General features: G+C 42.9%; 1 protein-coding gene across 4 annotated transcripts in view; it reads left to right on the forward strand.

Moving 5' to 3' along the window:
- Positions 1 to 22,180, forward strand: part of srgap1a (SLIT-ROBO Rho GTPase activating protein 1a) — an 81,184-nt gene that overhangs the window by 17,375 nt on the left and 41,629 nt on the right. For all 4 annotated transcript variants that reach the window (XM_071504742.1, XM_071504773.1, XM_071504763.1 and 1 more), the window contains exons 2-3: positions 13,345 to 13,540; positions 20,160 to 20,322. In XM_071504742.1, coding sequence (XP_071360843.1) covers positions 13,345 to 13,540; positions 20,160 to 20,322 — 359 coding nt within the window. The remainder of the gene's footprint in view (positions 1 to 13,344; positions 13,541 to 20,159; positions 20,323 to 22,180) is intronic.

Below are 22,180 nucleotides of genomic sequence, written 5' to 3' on the forward strand. Positions count from 1 at the left end.
TATGCGAAAACAAAGATCGTGAACATTATACCTGCCAAACATCAGTATGCATACCACTGTCCTTGTGAGCATGCTAATGGTGATATTTAGCTCACAGCATGGCTTTAAACTTTCATACCTCTTATTGACTCTTAGTTTATATCAACTTTGCATTTTATGCACCCAGCAGTCAGGTGTAATAAATACCTGCAGTCAGATGTTTGTATGTATCTGTCACCCACAGAGACTTACACTTGGCCTGAAATTATTTGGAAATACTGTTTTTATGCAGATGACTGCAGTTCTATCCAGGAATAACGTAGGCTGTTACTGCAGGGCATACCTTGATTAAAGCACAAACCACAAGGAGCTCGCTCATTATTTTATTACTGTCTCATGTTGTTTGTGTTTTTTTTTTTGTGTTGGTAAAGCCTGTTTTTAAACCTGCATTAACATATTTTTGAAGTACACAGCCTCCCCTCATCTACTGATCTTTTCTTGGGAGTCATAAAAAGATGGATTAAGCTAATCACGGGTCAATCTTTTCGCTGGTATTTGTTTTCATTAAGTGGGAAGATGAAACATTTGAGCATGAGGAGGAGAATGAAAAATAGCTCTAAGGTGTGCTTCCCAGTCCTCTGCTGTGGTAATATGTAAAATTCATTTAGGAGAGCCGTCAACTAAAATTGCGTTATGGACCTCAGCCTTTCCGAAGAGTCTGAAGGGACACATAGAGTCAGGTGTTTATGGAGATGGAGTGTGTAATAAGAGGAACAGGAAGCTCCGACAGAGATGTGTCTGAAAGACTGGGGCCAGTCTCTCTATGCTCCTAAGCCAGCAGAATGGTAGTAAGCAAGCAACAGTAATACAGTAGCCTCTTGGTCTCCTGAATGGCATCCTTCATCATTTGCCTGTTTTGTGCTTTGCTTTGTGTAATGTTTGGTGGATCTGCTGCAGGAGTCTCAGACGAAACCCTGAACCCTGGAAAGTGAAGGGAGCTGCTTGGCTTTGACTGATAGAATGCAGTTTCACTGGGTCAAAGTTCAAAGGAAGTTTAATAAACACATACTCAACTCACACACACACACACACACACTCACACACACAACTCTGCTGTAAAAAGCATGGCTGTTCTTGTATCCAGTAATGGTTGTGTGACAGCAAAAAAAAAGGAAGAGCTTGTCACATCAGATTAAGATGTTACTCATGATCTGACTCTTTGATTGAGTTACCAAGTGCATTCTTCTGTTCTTGGATTGCATGTCGGTTGGGTGGTCCTGCTTGTCAGTGACACCTCAGCCATAGCTGTGTACAGTCATCTCCTCTTCCCCTCTATACTTTCCTCTGGCCCGATGGTGCCACAGTGTCCCGACTGTGGGAACACGTTGTCAACTCAAACGGGCAGCGGCTCCAGCTGGCTCCGGGCCACGGAGTTCCTGCTCGGCTCTGGTGTCTCCACGTTGCTGTGTGGGAAGACAGGCAAAGGAACAGGCCTCTAAAATAGAGGTGGACATACTGTGAAGGAAGGCAGATGTACAAACACTACGAGTAAACAGACAGCTGGACAGGGTGACGGACACATAGACAGATGGCACAGGAGTAGATGGATGGACAATAGAGGCGGGTAGGCAAACAGGCAGTGTGGAGACGGACATTCATACAAGCTGGGATGTAGCAGAGCATCAACCCAGCCAGATTTGGTTTATTAGTGTAATAAAGACCAATATTGAAATTAAGGAAATGAGAGATTCAAGATAAGATTCATTCAAGATTCAAAAAATTACTTAAACAATTTGGTAATTTATTAATTATTGATGTCATTTTCCAAGCAAAAATGCCAAAATATTCACTGTTCAGATTCTCACATGTGAGGATTTTCTGCTTCTCTCTTCTTTTGTATCAATGTAAAGTGAATATTTTCTGCTTTTGAGCTGTTGTGTAGTTTCAAATGGTATTTTTTCTGTATTTTATTACAATACATAAACAAGACAATAGATGCTCAGGCAAAAAACATAATGGATGAAAGTAATCAGTGGTTTCCGCACTATATATCTTACTGTGTATAATGCAGGTAAATAAACTTATAAACAGACGAACTGACTGACAGACTCACTTGCAGACCGAAATAAGAGGCGGTGTTGGAGAGCAGAGCCTGGCAGCCCTCGCCGCCGCCAGAGGCCACTGACAAAACCTGAGCTGACACCAAACTGTCCAGTGTGCAGTGGAGGGAGACGGGTTGAGGTCAGGATATGTATGGGGGATTCAGGAACTGAGGGCCGGGAACATGTAGGTCATAGAGCCGTCAAACTGAATTGCCCGACCACCCTCCCACCCCCCGGCAGTCGAGCCTGCATACCTGCAATGTAACCTCACACAGGTGTACACCTCCCCCCTCCACCTGTTTGTGTGTGAGTTGAGAGTGTGTGCAGGTGCATGGGTGAGGGGCCACGTTGTGTGACTATTCATTTATATGCTGCCACTGACTCTTTTTCTCCTTCCTGCCTCCTTGTGGGCCCACAAGGACGGAATATATCCACAGTCTCAAAGAAGCAACCCCTTCCTCAAACCGCAGGCCACAGAACTGTTCTGCCATTCTTTAGGTTCATCTCTCGGAGTCTGTATTAGTCAGGTCCCCCGCCAGTATGTTCCAGTTTCCATTTGTTTACAGCAAGGGGAAGAAAATATTCCTATAGATGGAAGCGTGTGTGCCTCCGTTCCAGATGTTTCTCGCGCGACACCCTTCTTACAGGCATTTATCTCCTCAGCTGTCCGCCCGCAGAATTTTCATAGTATGGTTACCCCAAACAAACATCCCAACTGTAAGAGCTGTAGGCCTGCCCAGCCAAGTCTTTAGCCTGAGGTTAGCTTTGTTGAGAATGCAAAGGTTGACTGGCTGCCTTGACACATGAGCTTTAGCTCCTTTATCTCTCCCATCACTAATATCCTCTAACAAAAGCTCAAAGCTGGTGCCAGATGCAAGGAGAGGTGTCGTTTTTCATTTGGAAAACAGAAATTGTTAGCACATCTGATATACTTTAAGTCCAGAGTACTTTTCTAAACTCCAGTGTGTGTGTGTGTGTGTGTGTGTGTGTGTGTGTGTTTGTGTGTGTGTGTGTGTATATGTACCTTTGCCTTTATAGTAAGACAAGCTGACAGCCTCTGCCTGGACTGGTTTTGAGTGTACAGATTATCTATGTCTTTCTTTCTTTCACCCACACTGGGCCCTCTGGGGCAACAGACAGAGCAGCTGGCTATGGTCTGGAGATGAATGAGAAAAGTGGGTGAGATGTGGCCAAGAGGCTGAAAGAGATCAATGTATTTCTCACAGATTCCCTTTTCTCTGATGCTGAGCCACACAGATGTAACCACTTCCTGTCCTTAGCATTACTCGTCCACATTTTTATCGTCCTCAGCCTGAAGCGCTAAAGTGAAGCAGATTCGCTGGTTCTGTTAAGGGGTTGGTCTGCCGAAAATCACATTTTTGAGTGTCAAATTCTCACCTCCCGTAGGCTTTCAAGGTGTCATTGAAGAGATAGCAGTTAGCTTCTTTTTTCTTTTAGTCAACCATCGCTGTGAATCCAAGTTGACTGTGGCTGCTCTCCACTGCATATGAGCAAGATACAAACTTCTCAGAGGCAACTTTCAAGTGTACAGAGGTGAATATTTGACAGCCAAGTGATTAAGTGCACAGGTCCTGAGTGTACATACAAAAAGATACACGCATATATCAACTCCCACAGATAAGCAAACCCCACACATCCTCAGACTGACCCACACAAGCACACATCCAGCCACACAAATCTCGGCCGCCAAACTGGTGTCCAGATCAAACAGCATGTCTCGATGCTAAGCAGCAGCTGAACAAACAGCCCGGCCTCTAAAGTGTGCTTACTCGTCCCAGCATTCAGCTCCTCACTCTCTTATTTTGTTTGGATCAAACCGATGGTCCTTACAGGCCACCACAATGTCAGCGGTGATTGATCTCTCCCCTGCTCGCTGTAGGCTTCTCGTTTGTGGGGGCGTTGCCGTAGCAACAGTGGCTTTTTGGCTCATGTGCCTTTTGACAGAGCTGTGTCTAATTGGCAGAGATTATCACATTACGGTTATTGAAATTACACATTTAAATATCACCTTCTTGAATGGAAGTGACAGAGATTTAAGTGTGTATTTTTCGCTCAGTTGGAATCGTTCGGCATCTCACATCTGTCTAGCGACTGCTGGGGTGTGTTGTGTGTGAACAGTAAGCACAGTTAGTCGCCGTGGCTGAGCTGTTTCTGAATCAGACTATAAAAATCAGAGTGCAGGAAGGAACCTGAGCTCTCTGGGTCTGCCGCCCACAATACTCCAGAGCCCAAGAGAAAACACAAGAACTCGAATCACAGCAACCACTGCATTTCCTGTGTGTGTGTGTGTGTGTTGGAGTTGTCGAGACAAGTAGCCGGTGTGTGTTTATTCTTGCTTTTGTTGTTTTTACCTCTCTCTGCTAAGTTGTGTACAGGGGAGTTGTGTGTTCCTTTTACTTCTGCGCACACTTTTATGTGTGTGTGTGTGTGTGTCTGTGTGTGTGTGTGTGTGTGTGTTTGTGTGTCCATGTCAGAGGAAATCAAATAACAGCTGATGGTCTCCTCAGCAGTATGGATGTGGCACCAGTGACCAACATACAAAGCTGCCACTGCAGATAAGCTGCTGTTAAACACACCCCTTGTAAGTCACTTCACATGAGTAGAGCCATACTATTGGATCATAAAATATCCTGTTGGTTCAGCTCATGGTGTTTGAAAGAAGCAGACGACTATGGGCCAGGCTCTTTTCCACTCTGAATTAACACTCATTCTCTGGATCACAGTAGCCTGCAGTACTTGCGTTGGAAGCCTCTCTGTGGTTTTGGAAGCTGCTGACATGTCAGTCAGATGTTGTAATGGGCCCCACTTTGCCAGTTCTGTAATGTTTTGAGATAAAATGCTTTAGTAAAGCTGGCAATATGCTGTGTGTAGTTTGGCCGGAGAGAATCTGTTGAGCCTTGTTGGCAGGTCTGTTTTAGTTCAGACAGACTCGATGCTCTTCAAGTCGTTACTGTGTCCCTGACAACTTTATTTCTGACCTTTTCGGTGCTTTATATGCTTCCTCACAGACAGAGCGGGCATGACACATGTTGGTAAATAGAAGACCTGCATATCAGTCATGTAATCTCAGTAGTGAGGTAATCAGAGATAACTAGAACAGGAATCAGTGACACACTCCAGCAGTCATGCCCAGATGTAAGCCAGAGGGGGCGGCAGGGTCCAACAAAGTCGGACATACCAAGCACATGATGAATTTCTTACTCGTCCCACCAACGTGATGAAGTCATTACCCAAGTGCTCCTTCACAAGAATGCCATGTGACCTCTTAAGTTCCAGTCAATGCATAACGCATTTTACAACTGTATTGTCTGTGACTCTCTGGGTCGTGACTTATTGGCCCGATGAGTCACAATGTCAAATGGAAAACCTTCTCCCATCTGGGAGACTCTTGAGGGTGCTACAGTAAGTATGATGTAGGTCAAGTGAGCAGTGGGAGTCGGCTAGCCAGTACCAGCTTTAGCAAATTGCTATTACACTCATAGCTTACAGTTCATTGCTGGCAGTGGGTTTGACTCAGTGTTATTTTATGAGTTCTCATAAAACATGGTAATTATTGAAAAAATTATGTTTGTTGTCTTTTTGCCATAGTAGCATTGTGCTTGGTCTGCCCCTCCTTAATTATTATTGTCCATAAGCAACAAGAAAGTAATAATAATACACGACAAAACAAAGGACAGAATATTGAACTGACGAAAGGATTCTCATTTTCATGAACCCACTGTTATATTGCAAAAAGGGCTTAGGGCCAAAATAAGCACAATACACACTAAATGAGGGTGCAGAATGAAACTATTTGTTGACACAGAAGCATGTGCTTCTAGTAGATTCCTGGTTTGTTACATTTTTTTCCACTAATTTTCAACTTTAAAGAGCAGTTGTGTTGACTGCTCCTCTGGTGGTTCTGCTCAGTCTGATCACTCGGCCTTTTATAACTTTTGCAGTACAAATAGCCTTCTTAAAAGCCATCGTCTACCTCCATCAGCCACATGATGCTTGACAGTGTTTCCCACAGAATTAGATTCTATTTGTGGTGGTGAAATAAATAATACTGTATCTAAGGTGCTCCACTGCAGTTATTTTAATTGGCAAGTACTTTGTGACAAATAAATAACTGGGAAATAAACACAGCTCCATTGCTTCATTTTGTGTCCCACAAAAACAGCCCTCACTGACTTGGATTGGCTTGGTGATGGTTGATTGTTATTAGCTAGTGAGCCTGGTCCCCAAGGCCAGTGTCAAACGACATACACCAGACTTCAGAGAGAAAAATTCAGATTCATAGTTAATGATCCAAGTCTGCCCCAAAATGTAATGGTTTCTTCGCTGGCCCAAGCCCCATCCCTCCACCAAGTTTGGTGCAAATCAGTTTAGTATTTCTTGTGTAATCCTGCTGCCAAACAAACAATTAGACACGGATGAAATTATAGCCTCCTTGGTAAAAATAGAAAAACAGTATGTGGCTGTCAGTGTCAATATCGTGGCAGGCTGCCACAAATAAATCAATGTATGGGAAACACTGCGCTTGTCAACGCTTAGTGTAGCAGTCCCTCAAGGGTCTCCCCATCTGTTCCAGGGCCTAGGATGCCATTCCACCAGGCGTTAGATCACCACTGCTCCATGGAAGCATGGTTGAATAGGACTGGATCCTGCAGTGCCCATCCAGCTGCCTGTCATTAACATCATGGAGAGAGAGAGGGCAGAGAGAGCTTCAGGTGGGGAGGGGGAAGGAGAGATGGATGGCCAAGAGGTTCAGAGTGCTTACGAGAGTGGATTTCACATCTGGGTTTAAACATTTAACTAAGAGTGCCTGGAAATCTGTTGAAGACTAACTGTTGCAGATTGCACTAGTGGCTCCGCTGGCACAAGTGTGTGCCATGTGTTGCCATAGGCATGAGTCCAACCCAATATCTTCCGCATTATTATCTATGATCTTTTCCTGCATCCTTCTTCTCTTTAATATCCAATCTGAACATGGCCTTGTCACATGATTCGCATTGATTATTCAAAGAAAGATCTTCTGTTGCAGTGGCACATGCATGTATTAACAACAGAGGACATTCTTCGCAGGCAGGGAATAAATGAGTGAGTGTACAGTCTATTGTTTGAAAAGCTCTTAACAAAACATGTGCAGACATTAGAAGGTACACTAGATCAAACAACAGATCCCTGGTTACCACGAGACTCAACATAAAAACCAACCCAATGCACGGTGAGTCATGCTCACTGGAAATTAGCAACGTGGTAGACACATCTTTTACCAATCGAATTGCTTGGATGAAACTACTTTTTGTGTAATTTTTACCATATGGTGTGCTTTTATCAAAGAAGCATTAAAATGACAGATAGCCCCGCAATAATCAAGTATGGCGGTAGGCCCTTGTTGGATTATCAGTATACACAAAATATGTCAGAAGATGTACTGTAGATACTCAGCTATTTCTGGCGCGTGATACCCCTCCATCTGTAATTGAAAAAGCTTGTGCTCTGTTAAAAACTGATCGGCTGTTTCGTAATTACCTTCGATGGTATTTATCCTGTCTTGTATCCAGCCTCCAGAAGAGGCACAGACAACCCTCCTATTCCCAAACCCTAGATCTGAAGCAGATGGCGGGGCTGGGCACCCTCCTGTATCGTCCCTCCCCAGGCCTCGGCTGCTATTTCAGGTGCTGCTGATCAGCCACTCTACACGTGGAAATGCAGCCCTGGGACTGATGTGGTACAGCATGTCCCAGATAGCTGCTGGTGGGGACTGTAATCAACTAGGAGAAACTGTAGAAACTCTCAGAGAGTTTATAATCTTTTATGGTACCCATAAAGGAATACGTTGCAGCACTCAGCTAACTTAGCAGATGCTTTTTAGACAGATTGATTCATAGCAAGGTTAATTGAGAGCAGCAGGAGAGAGCACATTGCTGAGTTCAAGAGAGAAAGAAAAAAAAAAACGTATCTCTCTGGCCCTCTGACAGTGGGTGAGTTGTTTTTACTGAAGCCCAGTTTCTCTCTCTGTAGGTCAACGTTGTGGGTCAGTACCCATCCTGCTTACACGGCAGTTTCTTTGACAATAGAACGGGCCTATCTGGCAAATCAGAAGCCATTCTGAACTGCAACTTTGGACATATTTGTTGCTGTGAATGGGGTTATGGGAAGTATGTGATGTGGCCTCCAAAGGAGCAATTGGATAACATCCAGCGCAGAAACAAAAGGGCTTTGGTCCAAACCGATCGCCACAAAGACCAAACAGTGCTCTTTCTTTGTTTATATTGACATCATGTGCATTCTGGGCCACATTGACTGGATGTCCATCAGTCAGCTGGATTTATTGCTGACAGCTTTATAGACCCCGTTTTAATTCTGCAAGCCACTATCCACGCGTGTCAACGTGTACGTGAATATGCTTATAAAAGCCTGCAGAGCTTTGTCGGACTGTTTGCATGCTCGGTACATACAGAGAGAGAAACGGAGTGACACATTGTTTCCTTCTGTAGTGTCATTTCTCAACACAGTGCACAGGTGCTCTCATCTCCCCTCCGTTCCCCAGTTTGAAAGGGATCACAGAGGGCTTTGATGTCCCCCTCCACACACACACACACACACACACACACACACACACACACACACACACACACCCCGCACCCCACACCCAAATCCCTCGGCGTAGAAGCCTCTACACGTGTTTACCATACAGATGACCTCAGAAGAGCAGGAATGCACCATGTAATAGTAGAGCTACACTTGCTATGACAGTAATATGGATCCAACTTGAGAAAACCTTCGGATTACAGGGGGTCCATTTAAAATACAGTGCAAGGTCAGGCGTGTTAATGTCTTTTGGTAGTGTTAGTTTTGTAAGAAGCCAGTCAGACGGCTGATGTTGCCTGCAGCAGGGGATTTAGATGAAGCATCAGTGTGATCAAAGGGAGCTGTTTAGCTGTCCTCCAACACTAAAGTAATTTAGTTATTCATTTCAAGTATTTGCCTTTGGGATTTGCTAACTTTCTCTCGTTCTTTTATGTTATTGTCAGATCATAGCCAGAGGTCACGAGAATATTTCCACATTTACATGTGGAATATACTAGGACACTGAAATGTCAGAATAGTATAAACACCAAAAAATATCCTTTCGCTTAACTCTCTTTTGGTTGACAAACTACAAAACTGTGCATTAAAGCAGTCACCCGGTAAGAAGTGAGAGCGACATGTTGAGACCAAAGCGTGCCTTTCCTGGGTAAACCTGGGTGAACATGCGCGGGGGTTGTTTGACATGCAGGTAGATATGGACAGCAGTTATAAAAAGGATTGCTTTTAAGTCGAAAACATCGGCGTAGCGTTTCAGGAAGGCCAAAATGAGAAAACGATGCATCTTCCAAATGATCCGCTTGGCTGTGGTCACGGCCCTGGTTTGACTTGGTTTCGCTGCTGACTTTTCTTGAACCAAAACATGAGTTTGCAGAGCGCATCCCAGTTTCAGAAAGTGCCAGACCTGTAATTTCCTCTGACAGGTGGTTTCCTTTTAGCATTAATTCCCTCATACTTCAACTTGGTGCTGCAGCTTCAATGGCCAGTGTTTGACTATGAAAGTGAATGATTTAATGGGTTTCCGTGTGCAGTCATGAATGTAATTGTGTTAAATGATCCAGTACGCTTCTTTGTGTCAGTGCCATGGTAGCTTTGTTTTAATCCCCAGATCCTCTGGAGATGGAAGCAATTGCAATATTTTACTCATTCATCAAAAAGGCCTAGTGGACTTCAATGTAGTCCACTAGTCCTTAGTGCTCAGTGGTGGTCTCCCAGTTTGTCAGCGGCCCGGTGTTCTTAATGTTGAAGTTTTGAGTTTGTTATTGCAATCAAGGCACTACTTAGTTGTTGAAATCCCATCGTCCGCAGTGATGATGTTCGTGGTTCACTGTGGTGGAGAATTTGACTGCTGTGATAAGCTTTCATTCAGATTTAGTATTGCTGAAATGCCTCCCTTGTGTCCCATCTGTCTCTAAGTGGTTTATTTCCGTATGAGTGCCAGAAAGAAGGAGCAGCTACTTAGAAATGCAAAAAATAATCAACAGTTTCCAATAGACCTGATGTAAATCACCAATTTATCAAGATTGTGAGCAGGTTAATGCTGATGGATGGAGCTGAGCCTTTTGGAGATTTTATAACTGCATTAAGGAACATGTCCATGCTCGCTTGCACATACACACAAGTGTAGGGCTCACTCCTCTTAGATTGGTAGCTTTCTAATTGAGTCAGCAGTTGATTGACCATTAAGTAGCTTGACAGACTGAACTATTAATGGTCTTCCTTAAAGGCTCTCAGGGATCTTTTGGCTTTTTTGCAAAGGCATTTGATGTCTAATTGTCTCGTCAAATGCTGATCTTTGTTTCAGTCCACTTTACTTCCATATTATTCATTTAGCAGCAGGTTGGCCTAATGGAAACTCTTGGCCAAGCGTGAGCTTTCTCTGTTGTTTTCTCCTTAGCTCTGGGTTAGTTTAGCCTCTACTTTAAGTGGTGCTGACTACAAAAGCTAAGGTTCTCATGGAAATAAACAGGACACATTTTTCTGTAGGTGGTCAGGGTGAGTGATTGTGCAACTACACATGAAAAACAAACATTTTCAATGTTGCAGTAACTAGAAGTAAATCACAATTGCAGAGACTGCTCCACAAGCAAATTGCGTACAAACTGGAAAGTGTAAATTTGAAGCAGCGTGTGTCAGCAGTGACACAGATCTTACAGTCATCAAAGGAGGAAAAATAATCAGTGCCTAAAATTACAGTCCATCAGCAACAAAAACAGCCAAAACATTTATGTGGCAAAGTTGCAAGCCGAACCCTCCCGTCAGCGACTGACAGACTCAACTCAACAGGACATTTTATAAACTATGACTAACCAAAAGCAAATCCGATACACAGTGACATCCAGAAAGCTGGTAATTGTGGCAGAGCTGCTATTGAGGACTGGCCTACATTTAAACTGGGGAGAACTGCATACCCTGCTGGAAGGAGCAAATATAGAAAACGACTGCACAACATAATGTAATAAGTTGTTTTATCATTAGAATTTGTTCATATGGCCCATATTCATATTACTATCAACTCTGAAGTGAAGATGATAATATTGTGAGTCATTACTTTGTTATTCAGTAAACATTTAAGTAAAACACAGATGTCGTTGAATACAGTGTTGTACAGACATTGTCATGTCCCTTCAGCCCTGACATGATAAACATTTAAAGCACTGGAAATATTTCTGCTGTGGCTTTAACTTTAAAAAAAAAAAAAGATAAATGCCAAAGAGAGCTGTGTTTAATTAGCAGCACAAGTATTCTAACATGTGTCTTTACTTTAGGCAATGCTCGGGTCACCATGAGTAAGAGAAAACAACAAGGTACATTGAAAATTGTTGACTTAAACTTGAAAGTGAAGAGGCCGACAGAGTTGCATGTTTCATAAGAGATCACAGTAGCTGGGATCAGCCTGAAACCGATTTATAATGAATTAGGTCTACAGTATCTCCATGTCACAGAGGGCAAAATCTACTTATTCTGTCATAGAATAGTGCGTCAAACAACGTCTTCAACCCACAATGTCTCAAGTCAGAGAGTAATATACACGATTGGACAAACTGTTGTTTGAGTGACACTGAACTTCCCATGGGCCTGCAATGGGCCTGTGTCAGTGAATGTGCTGCATTCAATGGCAGTTTTTTCTCCCGGTTTTCAGTACAGTGGACAAAATGCAGGGGCGCTGGCAGTCACAGTGTTTCCATGATTGAGAACACACAGCTAAACAAAATCAAGAGAGGCTTCTTGAGCAAGAAAAGAAAAATCCTCAGCAATCAGGACAGATCTGACTTAACCACGTCGGAAGTGGAGATTTTCTTTCCTGAACAACACTACACATAAACTTTATACGGTCTTCATCCTATCCACTGCATGTATTTCAGAGCAGTTTTAATCAGGCTTGAAGCTGTTCTCAAAGGATGGCCATACTGGCTGTAAAGTACTCTGTAGATTGGTGTTTGCATTAGTATCACCTCACCAACTATAAGTGGGGGAAAATGCAATGCATGTTAAACTCTGTCGGGAAACAATTTGTCCCCTTTGTTTAGCTGACTCTGTCGGCGTGCCCAGAAACAGGCAGTAAGATGTTACCTTTATAATGACACCCAGTTGTGCAAATCATTTGTGAGGGCATGTAGCAGCTTTAGTGTTTTCTGCCTTGAATATGAGGGATCACTCTGTGCCCCTCTCTCTTGGTGTCCGTGTGGCTCTAAATCACCTCATTAATCTGTTTCCTTTAGTGAAGATGTCTGGGCCAGGCTACTGGCCATTAGGAGAAATCCATTATACATGGCCCTACACAGGCAGGACACACAGAGGAAACAATTTGTGTGTTCCAGTGTGCATGCGTGTGTGTGTGTGTGTGTGTGTGTGTGTGTGTGTGTGTGTGTGTAAATGTAAATGAGGGGCACTCTGACAGGCGTGATTCCTCAGAAAGGACCTCAAAGGGTAATTTAGCTGCACGTACAACTTGTTTAAGCGAGACCCACTGTCACTCCTCTTCTTCCTCAAGTGGCTTGGGTTTTCAGTCACAGGCACAGATGAGGGTGTGTGTGTGTGTGTGTGTGTGTTTTGCTTTGTGCTGTAACTCTGGGCTTGATGGGAATCAGGTTCCATTCATCTTGGAGTTATTTTCAGCCTTAATGAAACACCTGAGACCAATTTTGCCAACCTCACGTCCCCATGAGCACCCAGAGGACACATAACTAAGGGATAATAGGCAGCATTTGACCATTCTGTTGTACTGATGCATACATGCGTTGTATTGTAACTGCTTGTCTTGCAGATTCTTAATGCTGTTTATACCAATCAATCGATTTAGGATGATAGATGATTACTGGTGATAATTGTCAAATTAATCATTTGTAACTGGGTAATGTCTGTGAGTCGGCCAAACTATGACATGATGAAACTCTTGACTTTTGTCTGGTTAGCCTGTTGGTGTCTTTGCTATCTACAGTATGCTCAGTAAAGGATATTTTTTCCTCATGAAATAAATGCCGCTTTGCATCTACAAAGACCGAGTCTGTGCTTCAAAGATGGACATGGTGCACTATAGTTCTACCATATAAACATACAGTTTGTACAGATTTGATCTTCTAGGTGACTGGAATATATAAACCCCATTATCACCCCTCGACTTCTGGCTTCATCCTGATCTGTGTGTGTGTTTGCTCTCCTTCAGAGATCCGGGCCCAGTTAGTGGAGCAGCAGAAATGTTTGGACCAGCAGACAGAGATGAGGGTCCAGCTGCTGCAGGACCTCCAGGACTTCTTCAGGAAGAAGGCAGAGATTGAGATGGAATACTCCAGAAACCTGGAGAAACTGGCCGAACGCTTCATGGCAAAGACTCGCAGCACCAAGGATCACCAGCAGTACAAGTAAGGAGACGGGCTGTCTGAGTGTTTGTCTGCGCTCAGTTTGTTTGTTTGATGTTATATGGGTTGATTTATGAGCCTGGGAATAGTCTTTGAGAATCAGAATGATTAATGCTGGTTGAATTTATTCCTTCAAAAAAATGTAACTTGATTGTGGCAGCCAGTGTCTGTCAGTTCTAATGGGCACTATTGTGCTGATGAGCCATATTAATCTTTCTTTTATATTCAAGGTCAGTCAAGGACAGAGAAGAAGCTCAGTGGAGATGTGTTACTTTCATTTCTTTCATTTATCATCTATTATTCTCACGTCTTTATTGTAAATATTACATTATATTATTAGTCTAGTGTCAGACTGCTCCTTTTTCTTAGTCCTAGCTTTACCATCTTTAAAATTCTCTTACAATTGAAATTTGTCTTGTGTACCAATAATTGAGGATGATTTAATTATCAGGTCTGTATAATGTGTCTTCGTTGCACATTTATGCGTATGTATACATTCGTGCCAATGGGTTTTAGCCTTTTACGTCACACTAATGGGGAGCTCTATGATTAATCCACCTTGACTTTTCATTTTGTATTATGAGCCACAGTAGAGCACTGTATTGTATAGTGTTGTACAGTGTGTGTGTGTATCAGTTTGACTCAGAGCCTTTTTTTAAAAAGATTTTGACACAGTTTAATTTGCTGCAGTTTTTGGCCTTATTATACTGCAGGAGTCTGCTCATGGAAAAAGCAGACATTTGCATATTGTTTGAACTTGTGGTGGGAACAAAAATAAAACCTATGTTTGTCCTCGCCGTCTGCAAATAGCCCCCGCTCTCTGTCTGAAGCTGCAATGGCTCTAGCAGCTGTGTGTGCCCGCGTGTGTAACTGGTGAGGGGACTCTGGTATGGCGCTCTGTGGTTTTCATCGCGTGATGTACAGTCTGGTCACTTAATTCACGGGGTAAACATTTGGCAAGTGCCTAGGAGCATATTTCTTAAATAAATACAAGACGTCTGAATAACATTAAAACCCTCCTGTGGGTTTTAAATGGTGTGGCCGATATTTTTGTATTCACATAAACAACAGATGTACAGTAAGGCTTCTGTGTTCTCCATATTCTCTAGGTTGTTTTCATTGGACAGACTTGTCCTTGGTGTGAGGAAGTGCGTTTTCATTCTGTCTGTAGCCTTAAGCCAGTTTTCTCATGACAGGTCAGCTTGGCAGCAGCATTAAAGTGAGCAGCTAAATTTTTTGTTAATTAGTCAGGACAGGCTGCGTTCAGAAGGGGGCCACTGCTGTGCCTGTCATTGGAGCTGCAGTTTTAAATCCAAGTTTACATAACTGATGTTCAGTAAAGTTGACGAGACGTCATTCCTTCAGTGAAAACTCCATTAATTTGCATGTGTATGTATGGATAACTATTAATTTCGTTTTGATGACTGTTTTTCCTCTAATCTCGAATATGCCCAGTTTCCCTGTACACAGCTGCATGCCATTAAGAGTCTTTACCCATATGAGTGAAACACAGGTGCAGACTGATGCTATCCTGCTGTATTTCCACCCATCTCCATACAAATCACGTTGCTATTAAAGCTATAAAGACATGATCCCACACTGACTTCCCACCAAACTGCAAACAGTGCTATTTGTGTTCATTGCTCTCAGTGGTAGAAAAGGAATTTAGGTCCTTTACTTAAGTAAATGTACCAATAGAGCAATGTGGAAATACTCCATTACAAGTAAACGTCCTGCATGAAAAATCCTTCTTAAGTAAAAGTTCATATGTATTGGCACCAAATGTAGTTATTAATTCAAAGTAAAAATACTGGTTTGGTCCTTCTTACTGATACATGATATCATAAGATGATTAATACTGAACCATTAGTGTGTAAGTTTTGATACACAAACATGTTTTCAGTTTTTGGACTTTTTCTAAAATCTTAGATTTTTTGTGAGATATTGCATCATTCAAACATTTATTGAAATGGAACCATGTGAGAAGTTGAGAGGGAAGAACCACTATTTGGTGGATCTGTTAACTCATAGACATCTGAGATGTCACTCTGGCTACACCTTGCTTTTAGGAGACGTCAGAAGCCAAAAAGTTTGGAGACCAATGTTTTAATTTTTAGCAATATGTTGTATTTTAAAAGCTTGTTATATTATCCATTGTGTAAAATCTTTATCTTAAAGGTGACTATTAAGTAAAGCTGTCAAATAAGTACTTAGTAACTTACCAACACTGATTGTGATGCATGACCAGTCTGGAGGTATTGTTACAGCTGATTGAACTCAGGTCTCTGCTAGTGGCAGAATAGTATTAAAACCTTGCATTACCAGTATCTTGACATATTTCATGTAGCTCTAAAAGTCTCTCTCTCTCTCTCTCTCTCTCTCTCTCTCTCTCTCTCTCTCTCTCTCGGGCTCTAAGCTAAGAAAAAGTCGTGACACAGTCGGAGTTCAGTCCATAATCCTCTTCAGGAGTGAAATGAAGTTTTTGTTTGTCAGAAAGCACAGACTCCGGGCCACCTGTGGGAGTACTGTGCCAGCTCACTGCTGGAGAGGAATCCATCTTGCTTGAGGGGAAGTGGCCTGTGTACTGCTGCTCTTCTCTGTCTGAAACTGACAGAGCTGCTGCAAGACAGCAGTGGAAGATGGATGACAGCAAAGATGGATATTTTTAAACACACGTAGGCACTGGGGTTGGGACTACAACATCTTTGTCTTATACCACATTAGATAATATTGCCACTTTTAAAAATTAGCAAATTGAATATTAAATCTCCCTTTTAAACTAATGATAGTTCCTCTTTCTGAATGGTGAGCGATGCTCGGCCAGGTTTTTATGATTGCAAGGAGACAACACACCAGTGTCTTTGCCGCATTCAGAAGCCACTGCTGTGTGTTCTGCGCAGGTTCGCTTTACCTGCGGAAAAACATAGTCGCCACAATTTAAACAGCTGCAAACACACCGTGCTTCCCGGGCAAACTCTCCTTCCTGGCATGCCTGTTTAACACCACAGTGACTGCAGTTGCACTTTAGTCAAACATTGTTTCATTGCACCATAATTAAATACGAAGAGACCTTTGCTTGTTTTGCTTTTCCTCTTCATTACCACCAGAGGTGAACTCAGTGGGCAATAATGGAAAAAAACCTGAAGATTATAAAGTTATAAAGTCAAGTTAGGAAATTCGACAGAAGACATGCTGCTCAACATGATGTATTGTGTTGGTCAAATCAGCTACATGTCTCTGTGAGCTGTTCAATTCCACCAGTATCTCTGTCCCTTCCTGTAGGAAAACAAAACAACAGTGTCCAGCCCACAGTGGCAGCCATTCAGTCCTGTCTGCCTTGTGCGTTTGATTTTCAATGGCTGTTTGCAGAACACACACACACACACACACACACACACACACACACAAAACCATATACTGTATTATACAATGTTTGTTCAAGGAGGGACATGGAGACGGTGAGCAGGACAATCATTGAATTATTTATGTTGCCAAAGCCACAGCTGGGATCATCTTAAGTCTTAAACAGGCTGCTCTTATCCAGAGTGAAGTTTCTGGTGAAAGGACTTCCTCTCTTTATCTGGGAGGATAAAAATTTGTAGAACATGTCGCGGCTGCATATGGCACATACTGCCAGACATTACTATCAGCAGTGAGTTGAGTTTAAGTGGTAAATGGGAGAAAATTGTTGATAACATTCTCATTTGACTAGATTTTAACGCCAATTGTGTTACTGAATTGAATTAAATTATGAGTAGGCTTTGGATCAGTCCAATCAGGACACTTACAGGTGAACAGTCAGTGTGCTGCAGCTATACAGGCTGCCACCACAGTTCATTAATGAAAGATGGTATCAGTCAGGCACTAGGACTGCCATTTTGCCTCAGCTGCTGATGAGGGCTCCTGTTTCAATACCCTGCATAGTTAAGTGGTAATTATCCTTCATTGCCAGCATCCTGCTACTGTACGAGAGTGCAAGTATGTTGACAATGGATGGATTCTGGATTCAGGCTGCATGAATGGACGGAGCAATCACATATATGCACATTGATATAAAACAGTTAGTTGCTAATAAGTTCTCTGTTTTCATTCGTCTCCCTCTCTTGGACATTAGCTTCCCCTTTCTTACCTGTGTTTGAGCCCCTTGGGGGCCCATCTGTCTGTCTGTGAGTCTGTCTGATCCAGTTCCTGCCCTGGCTGTGGGGGAAATGATGACACTGAGAGATTTTCCTGCCATTATGTAGGGTAAGCAACTCCCAGAAGTCATTTTGTCGTCACGGCCTGTGTCAGTCCCCTCCTTGTTTTCTCTTTCCGTTCCCTTTTCACTGCGGGCTTCCACTCCGATTTAGTAGGTCAGCCAATTAACAAACACACACACTGCTTAAGGAACTATTGATGTATTCGTGGGGCTTCTTAGGTGCATCTGTGATTCCACCAAGAGTTTCTCCAAAGCCAGGTTTTATGATTTTGCCAACTCCGTCATGTGAATCACTTTTATTCTTTTAACTGAATGAATGAATTCTGGGTCATTCACGTAAAAGAGTGATGCTGCTCTTGTCTATTATGTGACATACTGATTTTTTTTATGATGTGCATTTACTGAATTAAATTAGGTCAAATAAAGCAAAGAGTACAGGTCAATCAAGTCCTGACTGAAAATCTGTTGCTGCCTCTTCAGCCCTTTTGCATCCACAATAGAATGAGCTTTAGTTTTTGATACCATGGACATAGGTTGTTTTATACACTTCTGCAGAGACTCATCATGTGCCCTGTCCAGCTTCATGTCAGTGGCCACCTGGACATTATGCGTCTCCACATGCAAAAGTGAGCATGAATTAATAAACGCACACATGCAGATACATATGCCATAGGATGGAAGTATTGCTCTCTGCTGATACATAATGCAGAAAGGATTTATGGTAATTGCTCTTTGACAGAGTGTGTGTGTGTGTGTGTGTGTGTGTGTGTGTGTGTGTGTGTGTGTGTGTGTGTGTGTGTGTGTGTGTGTGTGTGTGTGTGTGTGTGTGTGTGTGTGTGTGTGTGTGTGTGTGATGCTGTCCAGCAGTCCTGCTGCTGCAGCTATGGGACCGCTTCACTTATTTTCTCTTTTTCGTGCTTTTGCTTCCTGTGCACGTGTCCTGCAGCCCGGGCATGTAGCACCAGTACATCACTCAGCTTTTAGCTAAATCAGTTTTTTCTTTCGCTGTCTCCTTGGTGTCTTTGAAAAACGACACTCGGATGTTTTTCATGTCAGCGTACTTGGCTCTGACTTTATCAAATGTAGTATGCTTCCTGTTTTCGCAGAGTCTCAGGGAATAATTGAGCTGGTTTGAATATTTGTATCAGTTATTCATTTGGAGAAATGCTTCGTTTTTGCTCTTGCAGCAGATGTGGTGCCAGTGCTGAAGGCTAGTTCAGGGCTGGGTCACTTTGCCGAGCGCAGAGTTTCACCTGTCGTGTTGACAAGTGCTGCCTGTCTATGCAAACTAACTTCATGAGGGGAGGGCAGAGGCGAGTTTCCATATGGTTCCTGCAAGACTTGACCCCAGACCTAGACTTAAAACCTCTCCCAAACACACACACACAGATGCACACAGTCACATTCTGTGCTGCTTTTTAGCAGGCAGGAGGAATGTCATAGATTAACCCAGAGGAAGTCAGCCTGCAGGCCAGTGTTAATACAGGGCCCCAGCTTGCTCTGGCCTGGACAATGTCCTACAGTTAGCGTGGAAGCAGCCGGCACACAGCACAGGAAACAGCTCTCTGGCTTCTCTTTTTTTTTTTTTTTTTTTTTTTTAAATCTTTAGCTCTGTAGCACTCAGATCTCTATCTTTCCCGTTTACTCTGACTTCTCTCCCTTTCCTTGTCTGTCTTCTGCTGTCAAAGTTCATACATAATTCTACTTTTCAGCTTAACTTAAAATACATCTATGGCTTCTCAGCTTCATTCCACTAAGTGTATTTAAAGCCTGTGGCTGTTCCTTGGTTATAGGAAGTCAGCTTGGCTCAAAGCATTGCAAGAGCAATGCCCCAGAAATGTCAGTGATACAAAGTATTTCCAACTTAATTGTGTAGTCCTAGTAGAGTTTTTTAGACCTAGAACCAGCAGTATATGGGACATGTAACACCAAGGGAAGCCTATGACGCATCCGCCTTCCACTTTAGTAACAGGGCCCGGAGCACTAGAAGTGTTTGTAGACATCCTGCTTGTCGGGGAAGTGTCACAATCTCCTTGTGAAAATGACAAATATTGTCTAAAGAAATTAGGACTGAGACAGTGGCATTAATACACACACAGGAAAATACTCAAGTGCTCTGAAGATAAGCATGAACACATACAGGTATTTGTCCATGTGTGTTAGCTCTCCTCTGGGATACCGCACCACTGTTGTGTGGGTCTGAGTCTGTACAATGAGTGCACTCGTTTAATAATTCATTACACATGTAACTTTTCTAAGAAACCTACATACCGGGGCAAGGAAACCTACATAACCATGTGTCTATACTTACTGATGTTTCCTCTCTCTAATTCTTGTCAGTAACATGTTGTGTTACTGAGACACCAGGTTTTTTATTTTCCATGTGGATCTTAGACACCTGACTGTTTTCTCTGGTCCATTTAGGAAAGACCAGAACCTGCTGTCGCCTGTCAACTGCTGGTACCTGCTGCTGAACCAGGTGAGGAGGGAGAGTAAGGACCACGCCACACTGAGCGACATCTACCTCAACAACGTCATCATGAGGTTCATGCAGATCAGCGAGGACTCCACACGGCTGCTCAAGAAGGTGAGGGTGGAGAGAACACCGGCCATGATCACACCAAACCTAAACACAGTTTTCAGGGTGATGGTGTTAACACGCACTAACCCACATTTGGGTCATAGAGGGGAGTGACAGTGGCAATTTTGCAACTACTTCCTTGGTGACTTCCTTCTTTGATTGCTGATTCTTTTGATTTCTGCTATGACCACCAGAACCACAAAGGAAAACTTCTAATCTCACAGTAAATCACACAGCAGCTCTTTGAGTCATTTTCCAATATAAACGATAAATAATAATAATGATAAACGAAGATATTCAACTTTGTGGTTGGATGGCTTCTAGGTGTTTGGGTTAAAATCCAAACTGAACAGACTGAAAAGAAATCAGCTGATATTTTGAACAGAATCACTGACGACAACATATTTACTCAGGTAGTCATGGGAAATGTTGGATATTAACATACAGGATACAGGAAGGAAGACACTTTGGGCTACATTAAACATTGCTATGTTTAACTCTATACAGCATTTGAAAAACACTAAACTTTTCACTCTGCTCCAGTGTGTGAAAAAAACAATTTCCAAACATTGCTGTAGTTCATGTCTCTCAAATCTCTTTTTCACTGGTCCAACCTCCTCGCTCTTGTCTAAGTTACTTTCTACTGTACTGATACTTGACCTCTGCTGGAAGAGGTCACATGTGTCTTTTCTTTGATCAACAAAACAGAAGTTTAAACTCACCACTAACACAGTCCAGATTTTTCATAGCGGTCAGACCGGGCAGCAGCGTCTCCAGTCGCTCATGTTATATAAACTGTCTTTCACTTTCAATTAAGACATTCATTTGGCAATGAAGTATATTTAGTTGCAGGATATGCAAGTTATATACAGTATATATTCAGCTTTCTGTTTGATGGCATGGAGCTCTGCTGGGCTCCTGTGGTTTAGTTTTGTGAATCGGGGAACCTTAGTCACCACAGTTTCAGATCAGTATGCCTCCGCTGTCCCATCTGAACTGTGGCTTCATGACCAAAACCCGGCCTCTGCTTGCCTTTTCCACCACAAAGACGACTACTCCCTAACAGATTATGAGCTCCTATGCTGCAGGAGTCACATGAACTCACCACAGGCCTAAATTACAAAGTGGCTTTTCTTCAGAGGAGTGCCTTTGTGTCAGTTTAGCTCTCTCTCTCTCTCTCTGCTTATCCTCTCTTTCTTCCTTCCTTTTTGCCCTGATTCAAAAAGTAAAAATGATTTTTTATTTACTTTCAAAGTTTCATCTGATTGTACGGGGGGGCGTGGTGTTTAAATACTCACCCAAACCCCCAACATACAAACAGGAAGCTGCAGCAGTCACTTCCTTTTGACAGTGCTGAAAAACTTTGGTTCTACTAATAAGGCCAGATGTGAAACAGACTCGACACATGTCAGTGATCATAATGATACACTACCTCTAATGCAGCTTTACATTTTTAGTCTAACTCCGACTCTTCGCCCGAATCCCCACAATCTGTAGGGTAGTGTACCACCACTGTAGCCCTGTAATCGCTCCACCTGCGTCAGTATTGCTGTGGAATCTGCAATATCCAACCACACTGTGTAATAGTCGTCCCTTTTAAAGTTAGTAATGCAGTTTCTCAGTGGATCCAGGTGACACCGCGCAGACAAATGGCAGCCTGGTGGGAGGTCCCGGTTCATAGGAGACCTGAGACACCGCTCGCCCTCTAATTAAAGCCTCTCTGAGCCTTTGATCTCAGCGGAGCTTCAGTAACGAGGCACAAACAGCAGAGAAGTCCCCCATGTTACGTGGGCTCCCTCACAGCTTCGAGGAGACAGCTGTACTGTTGTCATCCATCCAGCACATCAAAGACCTGTGTTTTTAT

The sequence above is a fragment of the Trachinotus anak genome, unplaced genomic scaffold, assembly GCF_046630095.1.
Source record: "Trachinotus anak isolate AG129_WGS33_773 ecotype Australia unplaced genomic scaffold, CSIRO_AGI_Tana_v1 ptg000002l, whole genome shotgun sequence".
Classification (NCBI taxonomy): Eukaryota; Metazoa; Chordata; class Actinopteri; order Carangiformes; family Carangidae; genus Trachinotus; species Trachinotus anak.